The sequence below is a fragment of the Eriocheir sinensis genome, chromosome 14 (assembly GCF_024679095.1).
Source record: "Eriocheir sinensis breed Jianghai 21 chromosome 14, ASM2467909v1, whole genome shotgun sequence".
Taxonomy (NCBI): domain Eukaryota; kingdom Metazoa; phylum Arthropoda; class Malacostraca; order Decapoda; family Varunidae; genus Eriocheir; species Eriocheir sinensis.
This window is the reverse complement of record NC_066522.1, coordinates 22,334,856-22,349,583: the sequence shown is the minus strand read 5'-3', so window position 1 is coordinate 22,349,583 and position 14,728 is coordinate 22,334,856. Positions and strand designations below refer to the sequence as shown.

Below are 14,728 nucleotides of genomic sequence, written 5' to 3'. Positions count from 1 at the left end.
GGAGTAAGGATCAGCTGGGAAGGGATGAGGGAGTAAGGATCAGCTGGGAAGGGATAAGGGGTGAGGGTGAACGATCAGCTGGGAAGGGGTGTGGGGTTAAGTATCAGCTGGGAAGGAATGAGGGTGTAGGATCAGCTGGGAAGGGGTGAGGAGTAAGATTGGTTTGGAAGGGGTGAGTGTGTAAGGAGAGACAGAAAAGGAGCATTAGGAGAAAATAACACAAAATCAGTAAACGTAAGACCCAAAGTAATACTGGGAACCTTGTGATGTATCTGACCGAGGAGAAACCCAAACACTGATTTTGTAAAGCCTTTAATTCTCTACAATAACTTTATATTTACATCACCTTCCAGAGGTGATTTTATATATTTTATGGAACATACCACAGTCATTTCATTCATGAGAGAGAGAGAGAGAGAGAGAGAGAGAGAGAGAGAGAGAGAGAGAGAGAGAGAGAGAGAGAGAGAGAGAGAGAGAGAGAGAGAGAGAGAGAGAGAGAGAGAGAGAGAGAGAGAGAGAGAGAGAGAGAGAGAGAGAGAGAGAGAGAGAGAGAGAGAGAGAGAGAGAGAGAGAGAGAGAGAGAGATTAGGTATTTTTCGTATAAATAATGTGCAATAGGGAAATTGGATGATTGCTTACAGACTACATGACAAATCACATATAGGTTTTTAAATATCGCGTGCCTCTTCTAACACTCTTACATGCGGGGGAATCTGCGGGGATAGGCTGAGGCTCGCACCCCTGTTAGTGAAGCCTCAATAACCCCGAGTGGCATATTCCCGAAGTCTGTACGGGTATATGCCGCTTATTCTTGAACAGAACAGGATAGGTTAGGTTTGGTTAGGTAAGATTTGGAGTTACGTAAGATAATTTTGAGTGGAAATCACTTTGAGAGTATTTTTCAGAACGTTCCGTGGTTAGTTTCGAAGTTACAGCCGAGCGTCTTCACTCAGGGACCACATACCCCCGGAGACTTCGGGAATACGTCCCCGAGTGACTAAGGGCCAGAGTTTCACAGTTCCCCATGATGGGTTAGTAAGCTCCCAAACCAATACCAGAGCCTTGAAAATTTCCTCGTATAGTGTCTGGTGTTTATATTTAAGTTCACAAATTTGATGAAACTATACAGGAAAAGTCTTGTGTACTTAGTGTGGCATCGAAGACCTCACCGTTTTGGATTGTATGGGATTCTATAATTTGGTTCGGGCTGTTACGAAGACACTGTGCTGGACTGTGAAATCGGCTTTAAAGGCCCGCATTCTCTGACGCTTTTTCACATACATGACGCAGAACCCTTATCAAGCTATTACGAGGCTCATAAAACAACCCATGGAAGTACTAACACAACAACCTCTACGAAAGTCTTATCAAATATGGGTGAGTGAGCCCCGGAATGTTTGCGAATATGGTCAGTAATTTTAGATGCTTCAGTTTCTCACATCAGCTACGTACAGAGGCCGAGAAGGAGAGTTATCGGGTTTTCATGAGCGTTTCTTCACCTTCATGGTACAGACGAAGGGTCAGACTACCACCAGGTTTATTGAACTACCCAGGAAAATGCCCAAAACGCGTACGAAATCCTTGTCAAATATGTGTGCTTGGGACCGAAAAGTTAAAAAATACGGCGCTATGAGTCCGTCACGCCCGAGCCTTATCCACGCACTCGACTCCAGTCCCTCGTAGCCTAGACAATGGCGTTCGTTTTCCTTCGCTTCCTGACATATATGATGACGAAGAGGATGAGAGCACAGCCGAGGAGGATCCCGAGGAGGCCGGTCGCTATTTGGTAATCCGTCCTGGACTCCTTCATCTCTTCGTAGGCATCGCGGCTGACCATGTCCGGCATCATAGTGGTGGTGGACTGGCGGCGAGGACGAGGAAAAAAATATCAGTAATCCTAAATCAGTGTTATTCAACGTGGCGTGAAGGGTGGCTGACTGTCATAGGGTGGTATGGTGGGTGAGGGGACGAAATTGGATAGATGGTGGTATACATGTGGAATTAAATAAGCATAGCCACCGGGTTGGAATCCACTGTGTGAGGGGTGGACGGCTGACTGTCTTAGGGTGGACGGATAGGTGAGTGGACGAAATTGGATGGATGGTGGTATACATGTGGAACTAAATAATCATAGTCACTGGGTTGGAATCCGTTTTCTTCCTGCGTTGTTCCTTTAAAAATGGAGCCCAGAGTACATGTTAGCTAGTTTTATTGTGAATAGCTTAGGAGTCATGTGGCTAGCAAACTAAATGACTTGCGGGAGAGTAAACTAACCCCCCACCAGTATAGTCACCCAGCCTGCGTTGTTCCCCTAGAAATAAAGCCTAGAGGAAATATAACCTGGTTTTATGGTAAAGGTTAGGAATCATGTGGCTGGTACACTTAATATATAACACGTGCTACCTAAGGGACAGTAACCTAACCCCCACAAATATAGTAAACATGCCTGCGTTGTCCCCCTAGAAATGAAGCCCAGAGGAGATGTAAGCTGGTTTTATGGTAAAGCTTAGGAATCATGTGGCTAGTACAATATAATACGTACTACCTAGAATGACCTGAGAGACAGTAACCTAACCCCCATAAATGTAGTAACCCAGCCTGCGTTGTTCCCCTAGAAATGAGAGATGTAAGCTGGTTTTATGGTATAGCTTAGGAATCATATGGCTGGTACACAAAATCATAACCCTTACCTCTGGCTACCTTGACCTGACAGACAGTAAGCTCCAGTATCGCAACCTCTCTAGCCCAAGGAAGCATAGAGGAGATGTCAGCTGATTTATGGTAAAGCTTAGGAATCATATAGCTGGTACACTAAATCTTAACCCTTACCACTACCTACCATGACCTGACAGACAGTAAGCTGCAGTATCGCAACCTCTCTAGCCCACTCATTTAGTAACCGCAGTCCATTGAAACAGTATAGGGAATTCAAAGCTCGCATATGTGTAAAGTGAGAGCAAGCTACTCGGCCGCGTTGCTCACCGTGTCCGTGGTTGAGTTGAGGTGGTAGTTCCAACGTGTAGAGTAGTCAACAGCCATCGTGAAGTTGTCCTGCACCAGCATGAAGTAAGGCATTTCCGGGTCGTAGGGCAGCCACTTCTCCACGCCGCCTTCCAGCTCATCCATCGCCTCGTCGGGTGTCGGGTTGCTGCCGGGGAGGAGTCAGTTGTGAGGGTGTAAGATCAGCTGGGAAGGGGTGAAGATGTAGGACTGATTGGAAATTTGTGAGGGTGTAAGATCGGCTGGGAAGGGGTGAGGATTTAAGATAAGATTAAGTAAAGCTTGAGGATGACTTCAGCCAGTGACATCTCAAGTAGTGTTGGGTTCACTGCTTCTGTGCTTATATTGCTTACGCTCCTGGAAATGAAACCCAGCACCCTGTTCGCATGATTTCTAGCCAGAATGCATAGTACCTACCCGTGAATGGCAAAGTTTGTCCATATCTTGGTCATGCGGTCCACCATGATCTTTTGGCGGTCGTCATGGTCGCTGGGAAGATGGAAGAGGTAGAGGAGCTCGTCCGCGTGGCTCACACCTGCAAGGGAAAGGCAGGTGAAGGATGTGTGTGTGTGTGTGTGTGTGTGTGTGTGTGTGTGTGTGTGTGTGTGTGTGTGTGTGTGTGTGTGTGTTTTGTTCTCCATCTGTATAGCATTTTCTCATCATCATCATCATCACCCTCTTCGTTCACCTCATCCTCATCCTCATCCATACCCTCATCCTGCTCTTCTTCGTCTTCCTCATCCTCATCCTTATCCTCATCCTCCTCCTCCTCATCATCATCATCCCCCCCCTCCTCCTCCACCTCTCGTGTTCCTACCTCCGGGCATTGGTATGTCCGGCACCGACATGAAGATCCAGTCAAAAAGAGAGTCGTCCGCCTCATATTCCCACGAGTAGAAGTAGAATGGGTATTCCGGGGCAGCCAGGGAGGCGCGGCGGGTCAGCTCCCACAGGCCCGACTTGAGGAACATGACGCCGCTCAGCTGTACACCGGAACACACGGAAGGTGGCGTGAGTATGTGAAGTGGCGGGAGGGGATGGAAAGAGGAACTGAGGTGGCTCTTCTTTTGTATGGAACCGGAGTACAGTCATAAAAGGACGAGAAGAAGGCGTGGAAGTCAAACTGATGCTGCTATAGGAGTCTTTTGGGGGGATTCTCTTGGTATCATCAGGATCTCGAGGAACTATACCCAGAGCACAGATAAATATTACTGAACCAGCATCAGTTTTGGTAACAACGTGGCGCTTGTGATGAATTATTTCTTTTACGGCTAACCACAAAGTAACACGAATAAGTAAGTAATGAATACGGAATACGAAAAATATTCCAAGTAAAATCTCACACGGGGTTAGATTAGGTTAAAGGGAGGCAGCTCAAGGGCGGGAAACCAAAACAGGAGAAAAAAAAAAACGCTAGACGCCGCTCCAGCTAAAAAAAAACAGAACAAGAGGGAAAAAGAGAGGTCACTTACGGGTAGAGAGGTGCCCCGTTACTCGCCTGTTGAAATTGTCCAAACTCTCCTATTATGTGGCTCTGCTCCGCCCCTACTCTCCTACTCTATGGCTCTGCCTTCTCCTACTCTATGGCTCTACTCCACCCTCCACCCCTCGCCCCACCGTCACTCACGTCGATCATGCCGCCTATCATGGAGTCCCAGTCGCCCATCTCAGCGTCGGGGAGGTAGGTCATCTGCATGGATCTGGACACGGAGGCAGTCTTGTCATCGATGCCTGGGCGAGGGAGAGAGATTAGAGGCCTCGCGTCATGCATCAGCGCAATCACTGTCATCACCATCACCAGCTATAATTAATTCACTGCAAGAAATATGTAGCAACGAAAGGAGGAGGAGGAGGAGGAAGAAGAGGAAGAAGAAGAAGAAGGAAGATAAAAGAAAACAAAAGATAAATGAAGAGGAAGAGAAGAGAATTATGAAAGAGAGGAAGAGGGAGGAATAGAAGGAAATAATAGATAGGCATTTACTTCTCTTAACAGTTCAGTGTAGTTCTTCATCCTGCATCAGTAAAAGGTTTTAGTTATATCACTGTGCCCTGACAAACTTCTACAATTCCTAGGCTGCCACTGTTACTGCTTCGGTGTCTGTCTGTTCATTGCACGAGAAATAAGAATCTTTTTCCATAGATCTCCTAGTCCATCGGATGAGTCGAAACGAAGCCAATCTTTTTAAACATTGTGATCAACAAATATTTAAACTTATGTTACATGAGAGGGAAGAAATAGTGAAGCTAAGCATAGGTAACTCTTGCATTAATGAGTTGACATGCACTCACAGAAGCCCTCCAGATACAGCGGTGGAGGATGTACAAGACAGGGAAGTTAGGTTATCATTGCGTCAAGTTTGCCGGTGAGAGAGGGAAGAAAAAGAGTGAAGAAGGTAAGCAGGTGACTCTTGCATTAGAAAATTAGACATACACTCACCGAAGCCCTCCAGGTACAGCGGTGGAGATTGTACAAGACAGGGAAGTAAGGTTATTATTGCGTCAAGTTTACCAGTGAGGGAGTGAAGAAAAAGAGTGAAGAAACTAGGTATAGGTACCTCTTACATTAGAAAGCTGGACATGCACTCACCAAAAGCCTCCAGAAGTAGCGGCAGAGCTTCGTACCGCATAAAGTCGTAGTCGCTTTCGTTGTGGCCGTTGGGAAGCATGTAGTCCTTGTAGGTCACTGTTGGGGAGAGGGTAAGGGAAGAGGGTGGTTAAGAGGGTGAGTCGAAGAGCAGATCATTTTTTGTTTCGTTTTCAGTTTTATGAGCCATTTTTTTATTCGTTTTGTTTTTACATATATGAGCCTTTTTTCTTTTGTTTGTTTGTTTTCTTTGCTGTTCTTTTTCCTTCTTCCATTTGCTCATCTCCTCATCCTCCTCCTCTTACTCCTCCTCCTCTTTCTCTTCTTCCTCCTCCTCCTCTTAACCATCATCATCAACAACAACAACAACAAAACAACAACAATAACAACAACAACAAAAATCCTACAATTTTATTTTACGCATTGAACGAAAAAAGGAAAAGAAAGAAAAGAAAAAGCAGACTCAAGACCATAAGAGCAATCACAGTAATAGTAAAAAGACGAAGAAGAAGAAGAAGAAGAAGCACAACAACAACAACAACAACAACAACAACAACAACAACAACAACAACAACACTAATAATAATAAACAAGAGCTCCCGCATGGGTCTACTCACGGCCCATAATCAGAGAGCCTTCATCCCTCAGGCTCCCGAACATAACAGGAATCTTGGCGAACTCCGCGTTGTCCAGGATATCCCGCGGCTGCTTGGGGATGACCAGCTCGATGTCTAGGTCCTCCATGCCTTCCTGAACCACCGGACACAGACCCCTGAAGCCGAGGCCCCCCGCATGCCTGTCGTCGGCCTGTGTGTGGGGGTGGGGGTGAGTGCGGAGGGACAGAACCAAGCGGATATATTAAACGATTTGTATAGGACATGGATATAGGTTTTTGTTTTACCCTAAGGCGCTTCTGGCTCCCACAATATCTACTTCCAAAGAAAGTAAAGAAGACTAGTCAGGTTCTCGTGAGTGTGTGTGGAGGAAGAGAACCATGTAAAAGGAAAGGAAGGTACAATGAGGGATAGAAATGAAAATATACAAGAAGAGGAAATGAAAAGGACGAGTGAGAAGAAAAATTAAGAGGAAGGAAAGGAGGAGGAGGAGCAGGACGATATAGGAACAAGAAAAGGGAAAGCGAAGGATGAGAAGGACGATAGGGACCAGAAAAGAGAAGAAGGAAGAAGAGGAAAACATGATAAGGAGTGAACAGTGAAGGCAAATTTATGAGACAGATCTTGAAACTTGACATTTTACCCCCCATCCCTGACCTCCTTAGTCTCAACCACCCTTCCTACCCTCCCTCCTACCACCCTGGCCATAACAAAAAAGAGAATGAGGAAGGAGGAGGAAAACAAGTGAACAGTGAAGGCAAATTTATGAGACAGATCTTGAAACTTGACATTTTACCCCCCATCTCTGACCCCCCTAGTCTCAACCACCCTTCCTACCCTCCCTCCTACCACCCTGGCCATAACAAAAAAGAGAAGGAGGAAGAAGAAGGAGGAAAACAAGACAAGGAGTGAACAGTGAACGCAATTTTATGAGACAGATCTTGAGACTCGACATTTTACCCCCCATCCCTGACCCCCTTAGTCTCAACCACTCTTCCTACCCTCCCTCCTACCACCCTGGCCGTAACAAAACCATCTTGGACACTCACGTAGATCTTTATCCCTGCCTTGGCCACCTCCACGTAGGTCGCTTCCCTCATGCACGCCACCATGTCCTCTTTGGTGAAGCTGGTGTTGTTGCACATCATGACGGAGGCCGTGTTGAGGAAAGACGTCTCTGGGGTGTTATCGAGCGTCCATTCCTCCAGCGCCGAGCCGCTCTGAGGGATGACGCGGTGCAGCAGCTGCCGGTTGTTGTTCGGCTCGGCTGACGCTGGGGGAGGGGGAAAGGAAGGCCAGTCGTTACAGCGTTCTTACAACAAAGCAAAGGCGCACAGACTTGAGGCTTTGAAGAAGGGTAAGAAACTGAAGAAAGACCAGTTATTGCAGCGTCATCACAGCATAGCCAAGGTACACACAGACTCGAAGCTATGAAGAAGGGTAAGAAGCTAAAGAAAGACCAGTTACTGCAGCTTCATCACACCATAGCCAAGGGACAGAGACTTGAGGCTTTGGAGAAGGGTAAGAAGTCTGAGAATCGGGCGTAAGTCTCAGAACGATCCCGTCCTGTCCTCTAGAATTACCACAAGGGGAGGAAAATTTTATCCCTACCTTGTGTGAGAGGCGTGAGGTGCATCCAGGAGGAACTGGCACCACCCGCGCTCTGGCCGAACACTGTTACCAAGTCAGGGTTGCCGCCGAAGTGATGAATGTGCTTCTGGACCTGTAGGGAGAACAGGGCAGAGAATTTAGGCGAGGCACTGGATGAAGAGGAAGGGACGAGCGGTGGGATGAGAGGAAAAGGGAATGGGAGCAATGGGAAACGGTAGTGGCAGGGTAAATGATATATAATGAAATAGCAAAGGAAAGGGTGAGGTGTGGGAAGGGGAAAGAGGAGGAAAGGGAAATAGTGCTGGCAGGTTAAGGAAGATAGACTGAATTAGCGAGGAATGGAAGGCATAATACGGATTAAATACTGTATATCTACGAGTACATTGTTGAGTTAGATAGATAGATAGAGAGAGAAAGAGAGAGAGAAAGAGAAAATAAAACTTACCCATCGCAGCGCCTCCACCTGGTCCATCAAGCCCATGTTCCCCGGTGCATCCACAATTCCGCCCGCCAAGAATCCTGCAACCCAAGACTCACATCAGACAATCCCGTGTGTGTGCGTAGTGGGGGAGGGGAGTGAGTGTGTACGTGTGTGGGTGGGGGTGGGGGTGGGTTGGTGGGAGGGAAGGGTGTGGGAGTGACATTTGCAGTTCACATAATTATGTATACCAAGGGGCGACTATCTATGAAATATCGGGGCTCAGACTACTTGCATCCCTTCCTTCATTGTACCAAACTAAAAATAACTTGTGCGTCCTGTATATCACACCATGACCTAAGTCCCTACGAGTTAAACAAGACGCGGCTGTAAATGTTGATTTGTGAGGCACATTACGCGACACTCACGGAAGAGGAGACTAAGGAACTTGAGGGTCTTACTGATGTCTAGATCACATCAAGACCTAACTCCCTGCATCCCATAGATTAAACAAAACGTAACTGTATTTGTAAAGGCACGTGGCGCGGCACATTCCCTACATCACGTGAGTTCAACAAGACTGTTTAGCGAAAGCACGTGGCGTTGTTGGTGGTAGCTAGTGTTCTAAGTGCTAATCGGTTCACGGATAGAGAAAGTCATCCGCCAGGGTTACTTTATTTGGACAAACTTACAGAGATCATGAGCGCACACAAAACACAAAGAAAAGGTGTTTATGTGTGTACTCATGATCTCTGTAAGTTTGTCCAAATAAAGTAACCCTGGCGGATATGACTTTCTCTATCCGTGAACCGATTAGCACTTAGAACACTCGCTACCACCAACAGCGTTACACTCACCGAAGAGGCCCAGGCGGTACTGCACGGTGACCACCAACACGTCGCGGTCCATGAGCTTGGTGGGCACGTAGAGGTAGGAGTCGCCGGACATGTAGGCGCCGCCGTGGATGAACACCATCACCGGGAGGCCCTTCTGCTGATCCTCGCCCAGGTGTTCAGGCAGCTGCCGGGTAACAAGACGACGGTTGGACCTTACCTCTGACGCTAATGATCTCTCTTAAGCGTGTGTCGTCGCCGGAGGAAAGGAAGGAAGGAAAGTATGAAAGAAGGAAGGAGAAAGATGAAAAGTAAAAAATAAGATATACAGAAGAAGAGAAATGGAAAAAAGAAAGAAAATAGAAAGCAGACCCGACCAACGGATAGACAAACACACGGAACAGTGATAAACAGATAGACAGAAGAATGATATAGAGAAGCGACATAGAAAAAGAAAAGACGTAGAGGGTAAAAAAAACATTGACGGGAATGAATAGAAGAATGATATAGAAAAAAAAATAAAGGACCGTTGATGAAGAAAATGTTCGGCAAAGTGGCACAACATTTCCATAGATAAATACCCAATGCTTACCTAGAGAAGAAGTATTTTTAGGCTATTATTGAGCCATCTCCTTGAATTGAATTAGACCTTTCCTCTTCTTTTTACAACTTACATCTATTCAACTACCAAGCTATCATTATTTTTTCTCTATCTAGCCTCCAATTTTTCTCTTAATGTCTATCTATCTATCTGTCTTCCTATCATTCTATTTAGCATGCTTTCTATTTATTTATCTATCTATAATATAACAGTCTTTCTATTAAGCTCTCTATCTCTATATCTATCTATCTCTTTCAATCTTTCCATCTTTATATTTAGCAATCTTTATCTATCTATCTATCTCACTATCTATATGTCAATCTCTATCTGTCTATCTAGCAATCTTCCTTTGTATATATCTATCCATCTATCAACCTATCAGTCAAACTTCCAATCTTCATACGTATCTATCTACCAACCCGTTTACTAGATCATATCTCTTCCACTCCACAGACGCCCATCGCCCTCAACCTGCCGCCAGACTGACCAGAGGCGTGTAGACAGAGAGGTGCAGACAGTCCTCCCTGCCGCTGATGATCCCGGTGAAGACGAGGGAGCCTTGAGCACAGCGAGCCCTCAGGTAACTGGCGTCGTAGTAGTTGTTCTCCCACGGTCCTTCCCATGGCGCCGGGTACTGGGTAGAAAGACAGAGAGAGTGGGAGAAAGATGTAGTTAGTGTAACTGAATGGCTGGTTGGGTGGGGAAAAGACTAATGGAGTGAGAAGGAAGGAGGAAAGGGCAAGGAAGGAAGGATGAGAAGGAGAAAGATATAGAAAGAATTAAGAAATGAGGAAATTAACTAGAAAAAGGAAGAGAATGAAAAGAAGGGAGAGATGAAGAGATAGAGAACGAAGAAAAGAAAGAGAATGAAAGGAAGGATGGAAAGAGCGAAGAAAGAAATGAAAGAAGGAAGGAAGGAAGAAAGAAAGGGAGGGAGAAATAAAAAAGAAAAGAAAGAATTAGAGAAAAAGGGAAAGAATGAAAGAAAGAAGACTGGATAGATAAACGGATAGACAAATACATGGAAAATAGATAAATAGATAGACAGATCAATCGAGAGGGAATAAGACCACACACACACACACACACACACACACACACACACACACACACACACACACACACACACACACACACACACACACACACACACACACACCAGATATCCTTCCAACGACTCTCAAACCAGGAAAAAGTATAAGAAAAAAAATTATAAACTTCCCCAGTCTAACCCGATAATGCAGTAGAGAGTTTAATTATCGGTGATAGCTGGAGCCCTCTTGATCAGAAACTAGTCGGTTATCAGCCACGAGATTACACTATCATCGGTGTTCTTGAGACAGGCACAGACCAACACCCGGCTTGTGTTCGCTTGGAGAGTAGAAAAAGGCTAAGTGTTTGATATCGCTTTGTTGTAAGAGGAGTTTGGCCGTGACCATAAGTTTGAACGCGGGATGTACAAGGTCAAGCTTATCTTTCTTTATTCCCGTGGATGCCTCGCCCTATTTCAGACCCACGGGGGCTTACGATCACTGTGCCGTCTAATAAAAGCTCTGTTAGGATTACTGCTGATGGTGGCGTTAGTAGAGGTCTTTTCTGGGAGTCATTAGTATGGCAAATATATATTCTTGTCGTCAGTACTGGCTGGACCTATAAGTGATAGTTTTTCTTTGTTTTACAGTAAACGGAGCAGGTCAAGGGTCAAAAAAATGATTGAGAGAAAAAAAGTCCACTAATCACTGCCCCTATATAAGAGTGTAAAGAGGAGTAGCCAAAAGAGAGGTTAGTTTCGGGTGGAGAAGTGTCTCGATATTTTTGGCGCTACCGAAGAGTATCAGGGAACAGCCATTAAGTGAACCTGGCAGTGAGAGTAAGTGGGGAGAGAACGGTTAGTGTGGCAGAGACTGAACAATGACGAACTCTTTCAAAAGGAGAGTACCAAGACACTTCCTCAGGCCTCTCGTTCTGTTTTTTTGTTGTTGTTATTGTTATTGTTGTTGTTGGAGCAGCGTCTAGCGGGCCTTTTTGTTGTTGCTTTTGTTTCTTCGACCCTGAGCTGCCTCCCTTGCTGTAAAAAAACAAAAAAAAACAAAAAAGATGTGCGGAAAGGCAGTCCTCATGTCCTGCAAGTGAACATTCCCATCCATCTTTTTCTCTGCCTTAATCACTACTGGGGTCGGCCACTCTGGTAGGTTGCCGCCAGTATCATCTGTCCCCTGTATCCACTTCGTCCACACCCAGCTGCCTCATATCTCTCTCAATTCCGTCCCTCCATCTAAATCATTTCCATCCATATCAAGGTAAATATAGTGTTGTTGATGATGATGATGATGATGATGATAATGATAGCGGTCCATCTGGAAGGGTAGTTTTAGTGCAAGGAGACGAAGGACGAGATAACAGCTTGATGCTCAGGTTCGGCCGCGCGGCCTTCCCGAGAGTAGTGGGCGGGGCAGCGCGTCACCAGTACTTATCAGTGTACTATCAGCGTACCTGACGGTCCCTGCGAGGTCTTTACCCTCTTAAGATCCTTGTTTACTCAAGACTCTTCGTATGGCATGTCGACGACCGAATGTATGTACGTGTGTAATAATAATAATAATAATAATAATAATAATAATAATAATAATAATAATAATAATAATAATAATAATAATAATAATAATAATAATAATAATAATAATAATAATAATAATAATAATAATACGGTTTCTTTAAGGAGAAGCAGTTCGAGAGCTGAAAATATACATATTATATAGGGAAATCATTAAAACTACAAACTTAAAAGTACCTATGGAGTAAAGAGTCTATGTGTGTGTGTGTGTGTGTGTGTGTGTGTGTGTGTGTGTGTAGATAGAGAGGTAGATAGATAGATAGATAAAGAGATAGATAGATGCGCACTGCTTACTGATTACTATATAAATCTAAACTGTTATAAAAAAAATATCTAATCAGAGCGAGTTCTTTCTACTGTACTTTCTTGTCCCTTTAACTTCAGCTCTTTCAAGACCCATCTGGAGCCGGTTGTGAGACTTTTCTTCCCTGGCTTTTTTTTATAGAAGGGAGTAAATTGCAAACACTTTTTTTCTATACATTCACCCTTCGACGTTCGCTGAGGTTATATTCCTAGGACGTTGTTTAAGTAGGGGATCCTCTTCTTATAGCCCAGTCGTTGATGATATACACTGACACTTAAAATTTGCCTTGCTTGCGTGCTTATTCGCGATTGCCAGCTCTTTTATACATATTTTTTTTACCAGAATTACTCAGAGTGATGACTGCACCCACTGACTTACCTCCGTACCTTTAATAAAACAGTAAAGAAAGCAAAAAGGACAGTCCTACACACACACACACACACACACACACACACACACACACACACACACACACACACACACACACACACACACACACACACACACACACACACACACACACACACACACACACACACACACACACACACACACACACACACACACTCACCTTGAATCTCAGTTCCCCCTCGGGCGGCTTGGCGAAGGGGAGACTCATGAAGCCGTAGAAATCCCTCTGCTTGAACGACTTGAGAACGACCCCCTTAGCCGTGCCCAGCTCCCCCACCTCCAGCTCGTAATGGACGGGGGGCGTGGCCGTGGAGACTGGGGGCGGCACTGGCTCAGTAGTAATTTTGGTCGTTGTTGTGGTAGTCGTTGGGGTTGTGGTAGTCGTTGGGGTTGTGGTAGTCGTTGGGGTTGTAGTAGTCGTTGGGGTCGTCGTTGGGGTAGTGACCGTCGTCGTTGGAGGTTCAGTGGATAGGTCTGTCTCTCCGTCTGTGCGTAGGTCTGCGTCCAGGTCCTTCGCTTCCTCATAGTAGTCCGCGTCGTCCTCCTCATACTCCTCCTCATCGTAGCTTAGTTCCTCCTCGATTTCGGACGGAGCCTCTGCCTGTTCAGCATGTTTTGCGATCCCCAGGGGCGGAACAGCGGCGGCAGCCACACCCAGGGCCAGGGCCAGCACACACAGGCCCAACACTGTACACCCGCGCATGGCTCAGTCTCGTGGCGGGGCGTGAGGGCGTGAGGACCGATAGTCTTGCCTCAGCGCTGCGGGCCGAGTAAGTGCGGGGCCGCGTGGAGGGCCTGCCTGATAGGGGGCTTCTCTTCTCCCAGCCGGGCCGTGTGAACCGTACACGGTTTTACCTTTTTTTTATATCCCAAGCACACGTCCTTTAACTGTTAGACAAAATGTGATGTGAGGTACTTATGTAATGATGATAGAGTTGTGGAGGTTACTGCGTCCTTAGAAATGCCTCTGAGGTCATACAAGGTGTTCAGTTCACATTCCTTTCTACTCTTTTTTTTCTAGGTCAGGGTATACGTAAAAAGAAGTGTTAGGTGCTGATGTAACGGCAGAGTTGTGGAGGTTGCGGTGTCCTTAGCAATATCTATTGGGTCATGTAAGGTGTTCAGTTCACATTATTTTGCTAGCATTTCAAGGTATACGTAAAAACAGGTGTGGATGTGAGACACTTATACAATTATTAAAGAGCTGTGGAGATTACGGTGTTCTTAGAAGTGTCTCTGGGGGCATGCAAGGCTTTTAGTTCTTATTACTTTTGTTTTGTATTTTTTTTTTACAACAAAGGAGACAGCTCAAGGGCACAAAAAAGTAAACAACAATAAAAAAAAAGCCCGCTACTCGCTGCTCACAAAAAGAATCCAAAGAGGTGGCCGAAAGAGAGGTCAATTTCGGGAGGAGAGGTGTCCAGATACCCTTCTCTTGAAAGGCAGGAGGAAGATTGTTCCAGAGTTTACCAGCGTGAGGGATGAAAGAGTGAAGATGCTGGTTAACTCTTACATAAGGGGTTTGGACAGTATAGGGATGAGCATGAGTAGAAAGTCGCGTGCAGCGGGGCCGCGGGAGGGGGGGAGGCATGCAATTAGTAAGCTCAGAAGAGCAGTCAGTATGAAAATATCGATAGAAGATAGAGAGGCAACATGGCGGCGGAAATTAAGAGGTAGAAGATTATCAGTAAGAGGAGGAGAGCTGATGAGACGAAGAGGTATTACGTTGTTAAGCTAT

The 14,728-nt window shown here is 45.6% G+C and overlaps 1 protein-coding gene and 1 long non-coding RNA gene across 2 annotated transcripts in view; one reads left to right on the top strand and one right to left on the bottom strand.

Moving 5' to 3' along the window:
* Positions 1-10,241, top strand: part of LOC126998667 (uncharacterized) — a 101,898-nt gene extending 91,657 nt beyond the window's left edge. The window contains exon 3 of the long non-coding RNA XR_007752961.1: positions 10,115-10,241. This is a non-coding gene — a long non-coding RNA (uncharacterized LOC126998667). The remainder of the gene's footprint in view (positions 1-10,114) is intronic.
* On the bottom strand, positions 487-13,817 carry LOC126998661 (juvenile hormone esterase-like). The gene is made up of 13 exons (XM_050860636.1): positions 13,151-13,817; positions 10,149-10,295; positions 9,085-9,247; positions 8,255-8,328; positions 7,810-7,921; positions 7,248-7,471; positions 6,202-6,391; positions 5,588-5,683; positions 4,628-4,731; positions 3,818-3,983; positions 3,418-3,535; positions 2,983-3,148; positions 487-1,861 (listed from the first exon to the last, which is right to left on the bottom strand). The coding sequence occupies exons 1-13, from the start codon at positions 13,691-13,693 to the stop codon at positions 1,685-1,687; spliced, it is 2,280 nt and encodes a 759-aa protein (XP_050716593.1). The 5' UTR covers positions 13,694-13,817; the 3' UTR covers positions 487-1,684.
* Positions 13,818-14,728: the final 911 nt, after the last annotated feature.